At 38.2% G+C, this 16,074-nt stretch overlaps 1 protein-coding gene across 1 annotated transcript; it reads left to right on the top strand.

The window, feature by feature from the left end:
* Positions 1-338: 338 nt before the first annotated feature.
* Positions 339-10,864, top strand: ufm1 (ubiquitin-fold modifier 1). The gene is made up of 6 exons (XM_044223179.1): positions 339-451; positions 554-610; positions 3,064-3,121; positions 5,234-5,273; positions 7,483-7,515; positions 9,795-10,864. Coding segments are annotated over exons 1-6 (264 nt in total). The 5' UTR covers positions 339-449; the 3' UTR covers positions 9,869-10,864.
* Positions 10,865-16,074: the final 5,210 nt, after the last annotated feature.

Below are 16,074 nucleotides of genomic sequence, written 5' to 3'. Positions count from 1 at the left end.
ATTTCAAATCTCTGCAAGCACATTTTCCCACTTCAGTCAATATCCTGACCGTACATGCAGTTTGTAGGAATACACACTGTTGGTATAAAAAAATATAAGCAACTTTTCTGTTAGGAAAAAGAGGAGTGGCAATTATCCATTGCTATTAGAATATGCGCACAAGAAAAGGTCAGTGCGCTTTCTTTTTGTCATTTACGGCAAATGTCAGTCGTTTGGTATGAATGCCTGTCAATTATTATCACAAATTATACCTTCAATTTGTATCATAATACACCATTGTTATCGCAAAAATTCAGCATTTTGAATAAATACTTAAATACCCCCGAAAACAGCAAACATACATAGACATGTACCAAAAATAGAGCAAGATGGATGACGTGGGGGTATGGGTCCTTCGGACTTCCGGGTGTGTATAAACAGATTGCAAACGGAGTTGCCTCGCTCTAAAGATGTAAGTTTCTGCCCTTTTTTGTGTCATTTGCCCCTGAATATATTTCATATTAACTAGACAGAATCAAGGTGCTAATGACGCTCATTTCATCATCTTCATTAGGTCTAAAGTAACGTTTAAAATCACCCTGACGTCGGATCCCCGGCTGCCATACAAAGTGTGAGTAACTGTTAACACTGACAGCTCAGCAGTCACAGCTTTAACGTTACATCCAGCTACATTACATTATTTTTTACCCATTTAGGTAACATTTTATGTTACCGCTACTGCAGATTTCGGTACGTGGAAACCTGTGCTGAATGGTGCATTTAACTTGAGCTACATAACGTGGTCAGTGACAGAACATCTGCTAGTGTAAAGCTGTGATTCAGCTACACCAGCTAACAGTATCGGCTAGTCACAATTATCTTCCGTTTTAGACATTTTATACATAGTATGGCTAGCATTACAACTTTTGTGAGTTCTATTATAAATTAAATGGTCCTTACAGCCTGGTCTTACAACAGGGCGTCGTCAATGAAAATAATGTCACTTTGTCATTGAGCTCATTTATCTGTGTGAAACTCATAGAAATAACTAATACAAATTAGCATCACTATAGGTAGATCTCCTCTGATCAGACCAGAGATGACAGACAGGGGGAGCAGCAACAGAAATAATCACAGGCATGGCTAAATGTACAGTGGACCTTGTAAAGTTACACTTCTAGACAGACAGTACATTATTTCTGGTGAAAATAACAAGTTATGGCTGTGACATTCATTTGGCGCTATCAGACTGGAGGTAAAAACATAAGACAGCTATAAGATAAGTGGAGGGTCATCTTCTGTGTATAAGACCCATAATTTCTAGGTGTGCCACGGTGTGCGCAGCTTAATCCATGACTGTTGTGTTTTGTCACACTCAAGCACAGGTATGTTTTAAGACATGAAAATGCTTGGAATAGTAATTTGTGTCAATTTTTACACACACAAACAAAAGTTTAACTGCTGGACACGAGATGTCTCCTACTTATCTGTAAAGTCAGTTCTCAGTGTATGTGGAGGCTTCAAGTTTCCACATGAGACTTGGGTAAGTTGCACACTGGACCACAATTGGCTAATCATGATTTCTGGAAAGAGACATTGCTGTTGAGTTGAGCAGAAAAGCTTTCTGCTACTGCTTTCCATTGTGTTTTTTGCTGGAGGATGATTGTGGGAATAACCTAATTCCAAATGTGTGTAGGTAAGGTCTGTTGGTGGTTTGTACTGTATGTATGATTCAAGAATACAGCTGCACAATTAATCGAAATATTATCAAAATTGCAATATGGCCAAGTGCAATATCCAAATCGCAAAAGCTGGAATTTTTTGATAAAGGTAAAATGTGGGACAAAACAACATTATAATGAAGTACTGTGGTGCTGCAGCGATGCCCTGTCCTGCAAATCTTGTTCTCCTGAAGAAATAAAGAAAGACCCCAACAAATGTCACATTATCATCATAATTGTAATAGTTTTTTCAGTGAAAATGAAAATTGTGATGCAAAAATGATCATTCCCACTAATCGTGAATTATATCTCTATTGTAATATCGTGCAGCCCTATTCAAGAAGGATTTTGAGTAGTATAGTTATGTCAGTGAGTTAGACACATCCTGACACAGACTTTCAATTTTTAATTATTTTTTTTAGGTTTTCTTTATTTCACTGAAACCTTGAAATGAGCCACTATACATGTACTACTTTAGAGTAGTAGTGATTTTCTGTTCACATTTTTTGTTCAAGAGCACAAAAACATTCTCCCAATGATGTACGTAGCTAACTATGATGAGAAATGACAGTGATACGCCCGCTTAAAAACCTAGTTATTTTGCATTATGTTTTGATTTTACATGTTTTGGATCCTTTTCATTTCTGTGTGTCCTGTGCATGTTAAATACAGTGCTGGAATGAGCCACATTGTTGCGCATCTGCCATGAAACAATTATTCACAAGATTGATGAAAATTAGACACAAAATGTCAACTGAGCTTTTGAGCTTTTTTCCCACAGCCATTTACTGCCGCATAATATATTGTCAAATTTCCCATCAAAGCTTAACTTTGAATTTTGATTTGAGTAATTGCAAATAAAAAGCTGCAAAATACTGAGGCCATGCAGATTATTATAGCTTTAAAGTGTTAAAGCTTCTCTAATGAGGTCAGACAAGGCCTCACTGCAGCTGTTAATGTCTTAGCATGAATAGAGGAATAATAATGATAATAAATGAGTCATCGTATTAATTCTGGCAGAGGACTGAACTTGAGCACACCATCAGTCTATTCAGCTTATTTTTATAACCACCAGTCACATTCAAACAAGATACCATTCACTCTCAGTTAAGATAGTATCATGGTCTGACAAGCTTTCACTCTCACTCATAATGCAGAAGCTGCAGCTTACGCTTTGCTCCTCTCTGCGACCTGCTGCTGTATTGACATTACAGAAGTAATGTTACACTCAATTGAGCCCTGTAAGGAGAATGTCCTTTTGTTCTCCTGCTTTAAAAAGTAAATAGTAAAACATGGGGAATGAAGTGAAGGCTGGAGTTTATGGTATTTTTTAAAATCTTGTTAATGCATTGTTTTGTTACAGACTAAGTGTCCCAGAGAGCACACCATTCACAGCAGTTTTGAAGTTTGCAGCTGAAGAGGTAAGCTTAATGTTTGTACTATAAATACGTAGTCACCAACAGGGAGTGAGACTAAGGACATTAGTAGAAAAACTAACCATAGTCCAAGTCTTTAATATCGTCTTCATGTGGGACTGCACTGCACTGCACTAGTTACATTTAGTCTTAACGTCCTGTAGATGCATATGGATATATGTAATATGTGTAAATATGTTTGGGATAATTTACAAACAGTGTCACCATTGCAGTTTGTTCCCCAGAGAGCACAGACATGTTTATTTTTCATCTGCTCAGTACATATCTTGGTCACAATTCCTTTTTTCAACATATTTTAACTTATTTATTTATTATTCAATACAGATTTAAAAAAACAAACATTAACATTGGTATACCTTCACAACAAGATGCAACATTTGTCACTTAAAAGGTGAAATTTTAGGAAGAAAAGCCTGGAAAAATATGATTTAAAATGTTTTAATAAATAACAGAGGATAAAATACATATGTACTGGTGTGAAACCTCTAAAGATAGTAATCTTCCCCTTTACAGGAGTTATACATAGAAATAGTGAAAGATACATATATATGGACATATATGCATATTTACATACATGGTCACAATTCTATAAAAAACTAGTTTAAGGGATCCATATCCCTAATAACCTTAGTTTGTTTATTTATGTGTTTAGGATGAGAAACAAATATCAGCTGATAAATTAATATCTCTTGTTTTTACTCTCAAATATCGCTATCGGCCTCAAAAAACTGGTATCAGTCAGGCTCTAATCTCAATATGGCCTACAAAGTTTACTAATTAGGCAAATCTGGTATCAGCAATTATACATATGAGCTTTACTAAACTAAAATTAAGTCTTGGTGATGTAAGTTTTATAGACACAGGATGCGTTTCAGACGCGTTTTTCAGTCATCCGTCTGATTTGAAAGCATACTGACAGTCCATAATGTTCACATCTCCATCAAGCCAACAGAGATAGAGTGTTTATCATTTATTAAAAGGGAATATTGTTTGAAAGTAGACTATTTTACATAGAATCAATCTGGGAATACTGTTATTTTGTCAAACGCTCACATGCCAAAGTGGTTTGTGGAATTAAGTGTGGTTAGCCAGTGCCAGTTTTTACCTGTAATTAGCAGGGGTGTTTTTTAAGCCTTGCTTTCAGTGAAATTTACAAATGACAAAAACCTTCTTTCCTGAAAGACATAACTGAGAACGTAAATTATTATATTTAATAATTAACCAAGAGGGAGTGATTCAAACTCAGTTATGTGTTGGAACTGGGGTTTTTACCAAAATCCATAAAACTGTATTTTATCTACCAATTTTGCGCTACGTGAAACAAAGCTCAGCACCCATTCATTCCTGATATAAACTGTATTTCATGCGTACCTGGCAGTAGTTTGGTGAGCAGCACTTTGCTAACCTTATCTCCCCGGTGACAGACTGCTCCCTCCATCCCTTCACTGCAAATCTCACCAGCCCACATCCTCTTCTGTTGAACCCTGAAGTGGGACATGTATTGTGACCATGCTGAGTGATTTTCTTCCAGAAATTCAAGCGTGGCCATCTTTCCCTCAGGCTCTCTCCTGACTGTATGTAGGTGTGTGTGTGCGTGTGTGTGTACGTGTGTGTATACGTGTGTGTGTACGTGTGTGTGTACGTGTGTGTGTACGTGTGTGTGTACGTGTGTGTGTACGTGTGTGTACGTGTGGACCTTAATTAGTGTGAAAACGCAAACGGTGTCTGTCAAGCGTGAAAATTGGCAGACAAAAGACTGAAAACAAAACACACTACACAACATTTTCTTTTTGCTTGTTTCACCAAGTTTGTTTCTGAAGACATCTTAACTACAGCCCCTATTTTGAAGTTGTCACCCAACAAAGTCAGTGAATCTCAGCACGCTGACTCAGTGGATGAAGCTTTCTTTCTTGGTGATTTATTCACACTATGTCTTCAGGCTAAGTGGAATTAGGTTGCAACATGTCCCTGAATATTTAATCAAATTATTTTAGTGCTGCAGAAATTTCTGAAATGTCAAATGGTAGATTCTGTTTTGAATTTCACTAATGGGGATTTGAGTGTGATTATTTTTCTGTGCTTCATTTTCTTTTACAGTTCAAAGTGCCATCAGCAACCAGTGCAATAATAACAAATGGTGAGTTTGGGGAAAAAGTCTGTCGACTAATGATTTTTTTGTCTCTTTAGTAAACTACTCCAAGTGCAGAAGTGACATGGTTTCCAGCTTGACAGTTATTAAGAACTATCTTACTTCAGAGAGAGTCTCATTCTTTCAGACTGCGTTTTGACAGAGAGGTTTGGGAACTGCTGAGTTTAAAAACCTCTACAACGAGCTGTGAGGATTTGAGGGAGCTCTAACAAAATCAGGGTGTGCTCACTGCAGTCTTTGACCTGGAGTGTGATGCTGGAAATAAGCTTTCATAAATGAATGAAATACTATCAAGTCAGATAATGATATAATGATCAGTGAAAGCTCTACCAGCAAACCTACAAATTGTCACTTCAAAATATTGTCATTTTCCTTTTTGTGTGTTTGTATTACAACTGAAAGTCAAAATGATTTACTTAACATTTACATTATGTCTGAAACATATTGTGGCGAGCTTGTGAGGAGTCTCAGCCATGGTGGCCACATTGCTAGTTAGACCTTAATGCTGTCCTGGCCACACAAACACTGAAAACCGTCTAACACAACCACAACAATCAAAACATGAACACAACATCACTAAAACAACGATTTAAACTTACACTAACACTGACATTCCCATGAACCCATGCACAACACCAGCGCAGAACTGTCAATAATCAGAGCGATCGCCTCCAGTCGCTACAAACCTGCCAAATCCAATTTGCAGAATATTGTTGCCTCACTATTTTGCCCACTTTTTGAAATTGAGATTTAAGGAAAAAATCCTAAGATGTTCCCTAAAATTTCAATAGACCTTCTGGTTTCAGTTGTCGTAAAGGTTTTTCGTTGCAAAATGTGACTTTCCTGCTGCTGTACATTATGTTGGGACTCCACAGATGAATCTAATTGATTGTACCAACACAGTTTGGTGCTCCTTTTAACCATTGTGAATACCAACAATTATCAGACATAAGCTATCCTTATACAGTCTCAAAGAGGGGATAGGAGGTATTATCTGTAACATTACACGAACACCATGTGGAATACATGGCAAATTTATTGATTTCTTTTGAGTCCATTTCCTGAGCTTTCAAAGGAGAAAACTGCTGTGTTTCTTTCACTTTGAACTTCCAGCGGGTGCAGCAATGTTGACAGAGTCCGAGCAGTAATCTGTTTCTGCGTCTAATTCAGCTTTAAGAGGCATTAAGTAATCTATGGCCTTTATTGATCTGTATCAGCTACCAGCTGGAAATGCAAGAACACTGATGCCACTTATCTCAGCCGCCAATCCCCACTAACACGCACTGGCCTATAATTAACACAATGTTTTTTCACAATAGAGACGAGTAAGCTAGCTAATTAGAGCCTACACACAGCAGAAATTGTTATTAAAGATGTAAGATATTGCAATTCAAAATCATATCTGTACTGCTACTACTATTACTTTATAATTCAGTTCAAAGATGATTATTTGACTTGATCATTTCACTTGCGGTATGAAGTATTGAGGCTAAAATTAAAATAAATTCAAGCAGATTGAGCTCTGGCTGGCAAAATAATGGCCTATCAGGAAAGAGTTTCTACTCAAAAGATGCATGTCTACAATAACCTGAGCCTGTAAAATGTAAAGCTATTCAGCTAGATTCATCCTCATACAGAACACTTGGAACCACAGTTATAGTAACACAACTACAACAAATTACAATAAATGGTCTTTGTGTCAGCTCATTCATTGTTTCCCAACAATTAAACTGTGCAGCCTCACATAAAAACTGTTAATGTTTTTGTTTACCTCTGCTCTGACTGACAGGCAATTGAGAAAGAGAAGTTTAGAGGACGTTCACAAACAGTATGCTTGATGTATTTTCTCATGTACTGCATCTTAGTCATAAAAAGATTAAAATTTTAGGGGGTTTTGGACATATGTGAGTTGCCAAATAACACTGTGATGAGATTTGTATTAAAACGATTGATAGATGACTGCCATGTCAAATATAAGTTTTAGTTACATCAGTGCAGAATTAATGTCTGGTCTTTTATTATTCCAAATGGAATTGCCTGCTGCTGAGGCATGCTCTCATTTTTGTTGCCTAGTGCAACGTCAGTATGGATAAACTGGTTAAATTGTAAATTATCTTTTCATTTCTGTGCTACTCACTTGCATGACAATCTTTTCGGTTTACATTGTGTTGTTTTTTCTTTCATGTCACCTTTGCAGACGGAATAGGAATCAACCCTGCCCAGACAGCAGGTGAGTTATGTTGTTTTGGAGCCCATGTCTTAGATAATCTTTGAAAAGCTACTTTTTCCACAGAAACAAAACAACATTTTTGTTGTTCCTATATCTCCACAAATGCCACTCTAGATGGTATAAGATGTTGTTTTTCATTTCAGTAAAATGTTTTAAGGGTCTTGGAAGCATAATCAACCTCGGGGGTTTCTTTTAAGCTCTGTGCCACTTGTCAATGTGCTTTCATCAAAGCATTAATAACCTAAGGCATTAATACAGAACTTGAATAAATCATTTTTCATAATGCACTTTGGTAATTCTGGTGGCATTGTGCTAATAGTCTAAAAGATTAACTTGATAAAGAGACCCCAAAGGCAGTGACTTCTGTGGGTGGTTCCACAAAAACGGCAAAGAAATGTAAGGCTTAATATGAAAAGCATTACTTGAGGTAACGTAACAAATTGATCTGGGATCAAGCAGTTCCAGCTAATATAATCAGGGTTACTTAAGTCAGGTTTGAACAGTAAAGTTAAATTGGTATTAGTGGACATATAAGGCAGGCCAGAGATGCCAAACATGGATTGTAAGGGAGAGAAATGTATGATAAATACAGGAGAAATATTCTTAAGAACAAAAACAGTTATCAATAACCTTACCAACTTGGCAAGATAGCACAGATCCGTAATATGCACTCTGACATAAACAGTAGTGAAAACCACTTAAAGTGTTTTGACTTGTCTGCTAAGGCCACATGTCAGCCAGTCTCTCATATTCTCTGTCTATGTCCTGATGTCTGGCAATTGTCTGCCAAAGTTTTTTTTCTTTTAGAAAGGCAGGCACATGATGCTTCCCTGGAAAGGAAGTTTTGCAAATCTTTATTTGTAGAGTAACTGCACCCAATCTGTCCCTAACCCAAAGGTGATGTTATATTGTACCACAGTGCAAGGTTACATCACCATTGGGTGTGCTCAAACATCTAGCCACATTCATGTTGGTGTTGAGTGTGGTCAGAACTGCAACCAATTTAAATAGTTCAACCCACAGAGGTCACTGCATCAGTGCTTTAAAAAAAATACAATTTTTGTGATAATTAGAGTAAAATTAAGTGGCTGGCTGAATTGTAGCACTGGTTACACAAACCTAAAAATAAATTACTGAAAAAATCCTAACTTAACTGACATCTCTGTGTTTGAACAGGCTTCATACTTGTTTGCACGGAAATGGTGTTTACTGATTCATGAATACAGATGCAGTGCCCCAAGAGGCAGAATTTAATGTTGAATTAAATTAAAAAGACCTCTGACTGGAGGCAAACTAGATGCACCAAGCTGTTTAGTCAGAATTCACTTGACTTTAGATTCCCACATTATTGCAGAGCCCTGTGGTGAATCACTTTTACTCTGTGTCAGCCTCCTTGGTGTTTCCCTGAGGTTCATACTCCTCATCCTTGTGTAACTCATAATTCTCAACAAAAATGGGTAAAGGATGACTGGGTTTTCTGCATACAGCAGGATAAGGTAATGCCTGCTTTGACCGAAGGCACGATTGAGTCTTTTTCTACTGAAAGGAAAGAGTGGTGGGCTTTCACAACAGCTTTTTATCTGCATAACATTCATGCTGTGTGCTGCCAAGAATAGCCTCAGTTCAGACACCTCTGTCAGACTGCCTTTTTTCACCCACTGCAGCCACGCTACCTCATGTTCACAGGATTGAGTACATGGTAGATATTGATCAGTGATTGTAATCTCTTTTTCTTCACACAACCTTATAAGGACATCAACATATATCAACAGTGCACTTTACACTGATGGCTCTGGGAATGAGTTATACATATATGATCTCAGGATGATTGCTGGTTGAATGAACAAATTATTGAAAGGAATTGCTCTCTGTGGTTCCATAATGCAGTATTACAAATTATTCAAATTAACTCGCTGTGTGTGCCTGCTAAAATCCACATGATTTCCGAATAAGTGGCTACTGCAGGAGGACATATAGGCTGGAAATTATTTCATCCCTCAGTTCAGACATCTCTCTGACCTTGTTTTGAAATCTTTACAATTAATCCAAATGTCTGTGTAACTCCCCAACTTGTGTGCAACTTTGTAAACAAATCTAGGAATTTTAATTAGAGATTGCATTTTCTTTTTTTTATATTATGGTTTAAGTTAATCAGATACAGTTGTAGTAACAAAATCAAACAGTTTCCACTATTTTGGACAAACCATCATTTCTGAGAGTAGAAATTGTATCTTTTGAGAAGAAAATCAAAGTTATTAAAGTCCATTGTTGTGTTGCAGGGAATGTGTTTCTAAAACACGGCTCAGAGCTTCGCATCATTCCCAGAGACAGAGTGGGAGGACAAGGAGACTGATGCTGCTTTTCCTCGTTGACGGCATAATGACTCACCAGGCAGAATCACATAACACTTGAGACCCAGGAAACACCTCAATGTGTGTCATATTTGTTTTTTGGCCCACAACTGACAGTGACTCACATGAGAATATATATATTAAGACTTGATGATGCCAGGCACGCACACTTGCATGCTCCCTGCTTCTTCATTCTCAGTCAAGTTTATTTTCTTTTTTCTGTAAGTATAGTTGCATCAAAAGATTGGAGTGACATCAAGGATACCCAGAGGTGCTGAGTAATTAATATACATAAACACAGCAGCTGTGCATCCTGGGAAAGATTTTCGCCAAGATTAACAAACAACTGAGTCAGTTATAGCTTTTGTATCTTTGTAAATGACAATAAACATTCAGTATGACTAACAGCAACACATGCCTGTTTTGCAATGTTTGCTTTTGTCTTCATTAGCACTATGGTAATATGAGAGGTGATCTTAAAATATATGTAAAACATGCTTTTAAGGACCAATTTCATTATATTAAGTGGCTGTTGATATGCAGGTAAATTGTCTGTTCACATTGGAAATTCTTTTTTTTATGTCAGACAAGTATTCCTCAAACACACAATAAATAAACGTGCACCTGGATCCGTACTGAACTTGTATCATGGGACCAGCTCCTTCCATAACTAGAAGAACATATTTACACCTAAGAATATTTCAGCTAATGTAAGGAAATGTGATTGTTCATCTGTCAAACTGTGTGGGCACGTGGATCTTTACTGCCCTCTGTCAGGTTACATTTTAACATCAGTTCACTACTTACCTATATACCTTGCCTGTATTTCAAGACATGTATGATGCCCCATCTTCACACAGTAAATATAAGAAGATTACACTGAGTAATCACAGTAAAAACATTCAACAGGCATTCAAAAAACTTACATTAACGCAGGTTCATCCAACACCAAAAACACTGGTTTTCATCTGGGAAAATAAATTAAGTGTTTGATTGCAGTCTTTTGTCCTGTGTCTTTTCTTTTGGCAGGATCTGCTGGTAATTTGAAAAAGTGGATAGAAAATATACCTTCATAATAAGTCTCCAGTTTATTCTCATCCAGAACAAAACAAAATCATGACTAATAGGTAGACCATGTAGTTTGTTCTAAAATGTGCCTTGTTGTTTCTCTGACTGATTAATGAGGGAAAGCAGTTTATTATCCCCTTCACATTAATCATTATAATCAGAGAAGGTCTGAGTCATTTGTTCCTGATTGGTTCTCTTTCCCTTGAAAAACATAAAAGCATATTTGGTAAAGAAAAATAGGCTAGAGAGAACAATGGAACATAATACACAAGAGAAAAGCACGCCCTTGTGTCTCACCATCCATTAGGATGCAGAGTCAGATGGGTGGGGTGGGGGATTGGGGGTGCAGAAGTGCCTTCACAAATGGATTTTCTCATTTATTTTAATCACTTTATTTTAGTCAGTGCTGGGCACATTCACCAGAAAGTTGCTTCTGAAATGGGACCACAACGTGCTGTGGATGCAGCAGATGTTATCTATTGCAGTGGTGCAGTATTGAACTAAAAATTACTGCAGTTATTTGCAAAATAATGTGTATTTACAAGCATCATGTGTACCTGGTTAAAATGGCAGTTTAAATCTTAAAAGTCTTTGTGATCTTTCTTTTTTTTTTTTAAATCAAGTGGTGGATGGTTGTTTTCAGGCCAGCATCGATGTTTGACATTTTTACATGCTAAGTACAAACAAAAAGATAACATGGATTCATTAAAAAGTAAGAAATCTGCACTCTTTTAGGCATGAAATTTAAATTCCACACTTAAACAAAACAAGTGCTGCAGTTTAATCTTTATGAACAACAAGATAGAAAGATGCCTCATAATCACATTTCTGGTTGAGCTCTCTGTCCTGAGCCGATTTGAGGCTGAACTGCTGCACAGATAGACCTGTGGCTCCGAGCGCTGCCTGAATGAGTCCTGGGACTCACACAAGAGGAGAATTTCTTCTGATCCACCACCGTATCAGCAGCGGCACCATTCCATCCATGGCTCCCAGGAAACATCTTTTCAGGCAGCCTCCAGAAAGACAAATGATATAACACAGTCTGTTGGCTCTGCCGTGGCACAGATCCTGCAGGCAGATGTCACATTATGGTCTCGCTGAGAGCCTCTGCAACAATGGTGCGAGTCCTTTAGTTGAGGTGAGACAATGTAGAGAGAAAGTGAGGAGGGAATTTGTTTTGTGTAGCTGTGGGTTGATTCAACATTTTGGATGATAAATGGAGGAAGAGATGTTTTAGTAGATAGTCAATTGGGTTGCATTTAACTGAGCTTGGGCAGGTCAGTCCTCCACTGCTCTCAACCCTTTGTCTACATAATCAGACACCAGTTTCTCCTCAAAGTGCAGCAGCGTGGGTGGTAGGATGTGTCCCCTGCTCGGCCTCTTGCCCTGTGTGAATTCAGATAGACACATGATCTGAGTTAGAGATGTTTCCAGCAGTGTTTGTTAGTCTCTCAGTTTGAAGATATGCAGAGAAACAGGATGCTGGCACAGAGTAGTATTGACTGATCGCACTGACTGTGCATGAAGGTGTGAGGAAAAGATAGAGGAATAAAGACCACTTGCTATAAAATGGGTTTTCTCATGGAGTCTTCTTCTCCCCAATCCTTTGTGCCCCCACTGCTTCATAAATGACACGTTGAACATGCCCCATGGCCTCCCATTAAAGGCAGCTAATCTAAAATGAAATCTGGTGGTCCTCCACAGATGCGGCGCAGATAAGACCAGCACTGTGGCCACAGGTCAGTGAGCGAGATGAAGAAATGGGGGTCCAGGGAATGGAAACAGCCCCCCCCTGACAGCCCATCCAGCTCATTTTCACTTCATTCTCACACATCTGTCACTCAACCACGCGCAGCACAAGTGTATATGCAGGTGTGTGTGTGTGTGTGTGTGTGTGTGTGTGTGTGTGCATGCAAGCAGTGTCCCAAATAGGCTGGCTGGAACCTCAATAACCACATGCACACAGCCAAGTGGTATCACACCTCAGGGAAACTGATACATGTACAAAAGCCATTTGATGCTCCACATTAAGATTATTTAATTATATGAGTGACCTAATTCTGCCCCCTTCTGTCTTAAAATTAGTATGGCAGCTGGAGGAAAACCCCACAGAGGAGCACATACATTGTTCTTGTATCTTTACCTCTGCAGAAAGTCAACTGGTAAATTTGATGGAGGTACAGATATTTAGACATGTTGCAATTTTCATCCACGTCCACATCTCTGCCAAGAGGAAGATATTTCTTTATAGTAGATCTGAGCAACTGATATCCCTCAGGCTAAAGTGACATAGATAATGTGGCTTTAAAACATGCAGCACATTGTCTGTGTCTTTTGAAACTAAAAATGCTTAATAATTAATATTTTTATATAAATCACATTTCTTTACTGTGATATTCAACTTAGCATCTGTGGTCCTCTTCTCAAATGCAAATGAACATGTGACTGATGTGAATTTTCATATCCACTCAATATGTTTTTAAGAATAGTAAACCTGTGAACATAACATATAACACATCTTGTAAAAAAATACCCACCCACATGCTCTTCAGATGCAAAATGATACATTTACTTCATATCCAAATGGTGACTCATCGCCCTGCTATATGAGTTGATGGAAAATACCTTCTGCCTCTTAACCACCTCTCTCCTTCTTGCCCATTGCTCTTTGTCTGAGTCTATTCAAGTCTCTAGAATTACAGCTGAATGTTTTAGATATGAAATGAATCAATCTTTTTTGCATCTGAAGAGCCTCTTCTAGTTTTTGTGAGTGTGCAGACCTTCTTTGTGTGATGGGACTGTTCACCTTGGCTACAAGCACATGATACTCTTCTTGGCAAGCCAGGGTTAAAAAGCACAAATCATAACAGATACTGTGTCATACTACCACACTCCTGTAGTCCACTGTTTCAGTTGTGTACCATGATGTAGGCCTATGTAACTGAATTTATAAACAAATTTAGCAATAAGCAGCATTGACATGTTGTATGACAATGTTGTATCTAAGTTTTGCTGACACCAGTAAGCAAAGTAGCCTAAGGTTACTGTATTCTTCATATTGGAGATGGAGGCATATGATCCACTACAATAGCTGAGATTACGTTCAAATAAAGTGCTAATTTATTGGTTACATCCAATGACAACAATGTGCTGTGATTTTACAACATGCGCAAAAGAAAAAGCGCAAATTTTAAAAGCATTTGAAAGTCGACTCACTGAACAGTTTTACTCCTTTGAGTTAAGTGGTCTCCTAAATCTGTTGAGGCAGTCCTAGAGCTAATCTTTTATAATCCCCACTTTCTTTGTATCTCTTCTCTCTGCACCAACTTTCTGCACCAATGTGTTTAAAGGGCTTGTGGGAGTATTAATAAACCGCTTGGAGAGTGTATTTTAAGGACACAACAGCCACAGGCTGAGTTTAGCTTGTGTGATATCCATGAAGCTTGGTCAAAACAGAAAGTGCAAAGTCTTAGTCAGTCTACTTTTCCAGCGGCAGCTCATTTTGTCTCATTGACAGCATGCTGTCTGCACCCACAGTGCAGGGATATACCGTAGAGCTTCACAACTATCTCTGTCTTGTTTTGTTGTTTTTAGCCGCGCTAGCATGCGTGGCTCTATGGATGGCAATGTCCCTATGTACAGCCTGACGGAGCTACTAGCATGGCTATAGACTAGTCTTGTATGTTGAAGCCAGAGTGCAACAGAATGGGTCACTTAGAAATTATGAGTGATTATTATATAGTCATGGGCAAACTGATTACACATATGTCAAATACTAAATACTACTACTATTACCATTACTGTACTACTAGCCTACTACCACTACTACTACTACTACTACTACTAATAATAATAATAATAATAATAATAATGATAATAAGCTAGATATGACTTCAAAATGCTTCTTCTCAGCATATATCATTATGAGGCCTTAAACTGACACATTTTTAGTCCACCAGGAGTCAGGAAATCAGATCTGAATATAAATGCTATCTTCTGTAACCTACAGCTTATAAACTGTAAGTATTTTGGGACTGGCACAGCCTCAAACAGGCAGCATCAACATCAAAATCAGGTGGTGGGAACTTATCCAAGGACTGAATATCTGTTCCTCCAGTGGGAGTCAAGGTGTCTTTCCCAAAGTAGCTATCACTAGAAAATTAACTTTAGCAAATGTTATAAATTATTCTCTTAAAACTGTGTTCATTGCTAGCATTTATCAACATGGCTCAGTCAGTTAAAGTGGCACTGCATCTGTGGTTTTGGAGGGAGGATCTCTAAAGTCTGAGAAAAAACCTACAGGTGTCTTCAGGGTTATCTTGGCTTGGGAGTAGGATTTAGCATTCTTGACCCAAGACTGTAAAAGTCAGAATATCTCGGCCTCTGCTGCTTCGATTTTCACCATTATCTTTTTAATCTGTTTCTTGTGAGTCCCCCAACTTTATGGAAGTGCAATACTAATTGGCTATGACTAAGTTTTGTCTTTTTTCCCTGTTAACTGTTAGTTAGTCCCTCTGTGGGAGGCTTGCCTTTCTGTCAGTGAGTGTCTGAGGTTGGTAGGAGGTAGGCTAGTGGTAGGATAGCTTTGTTTCTGTAGGTTATGTAGGGCTGGCTGTCTTGTGCTGTTTGTTTCGTGTAGACTAGTTAGATCTAGAAAGGCTAGACAAGTTTGAGTTGTCAACATCAAATTAAAATGTATTTTTAGAGCGCCTTTTAAACAGCATTGTCTAAGGTACACTTCTCATTTTATTGAATATATCTTTCTGACATTTCTGGGGGGGGGTATTAAAACTGATATTAAATGTCTGTGTGCTGTTTGTGTGTGTGTTTGTACAGCAGGTGTTAGTGGACAACGAACAGCTCATTGGAACAGAGGAAAGGACAGAGCTGGCGTGAAGGGAAAGGGTGTCATACAGAGGCTGTTAACCTTCAAACCAGCTGCACTCTCTCTTCTGACTCTGAATTCAGCTGTGACAGCTGAAACTTTAGTAGGCGCTGAGACTCTCTCTCTTTTCTTTTACGCCTGCCTTTAACAGTGCTGCTTTTACACACTTTCTGCGTAGGATTTATCTCTGCAGAGTGTATCGTCTGAAGTCTTTGATGTCCTTGTACAATATATCTTTCTTAATACCTCACATGC

The sequence above is a fragment of the Siniperca chuatsi genome, linkage group LG14 (assembly GCF_020085105.1).
Source record: "Siniperca chuatsi isolate FFG_IHB_CAS linkage group LG14, ASM2008510v1, whole genome shotgun sequence".
Taxonomy (NCBI): domain Eukaryota; kingdom Metazoa; phylum Chordata; class Actinopteri; order Centrarchiformes; family Sinipercidae; genus Siniperca; species Siniperca chuatsi.
Note: the sequence above shows the minus strand (reverse complement) of the source record. Positions and strands in the feature narration are given on the sequence as shown.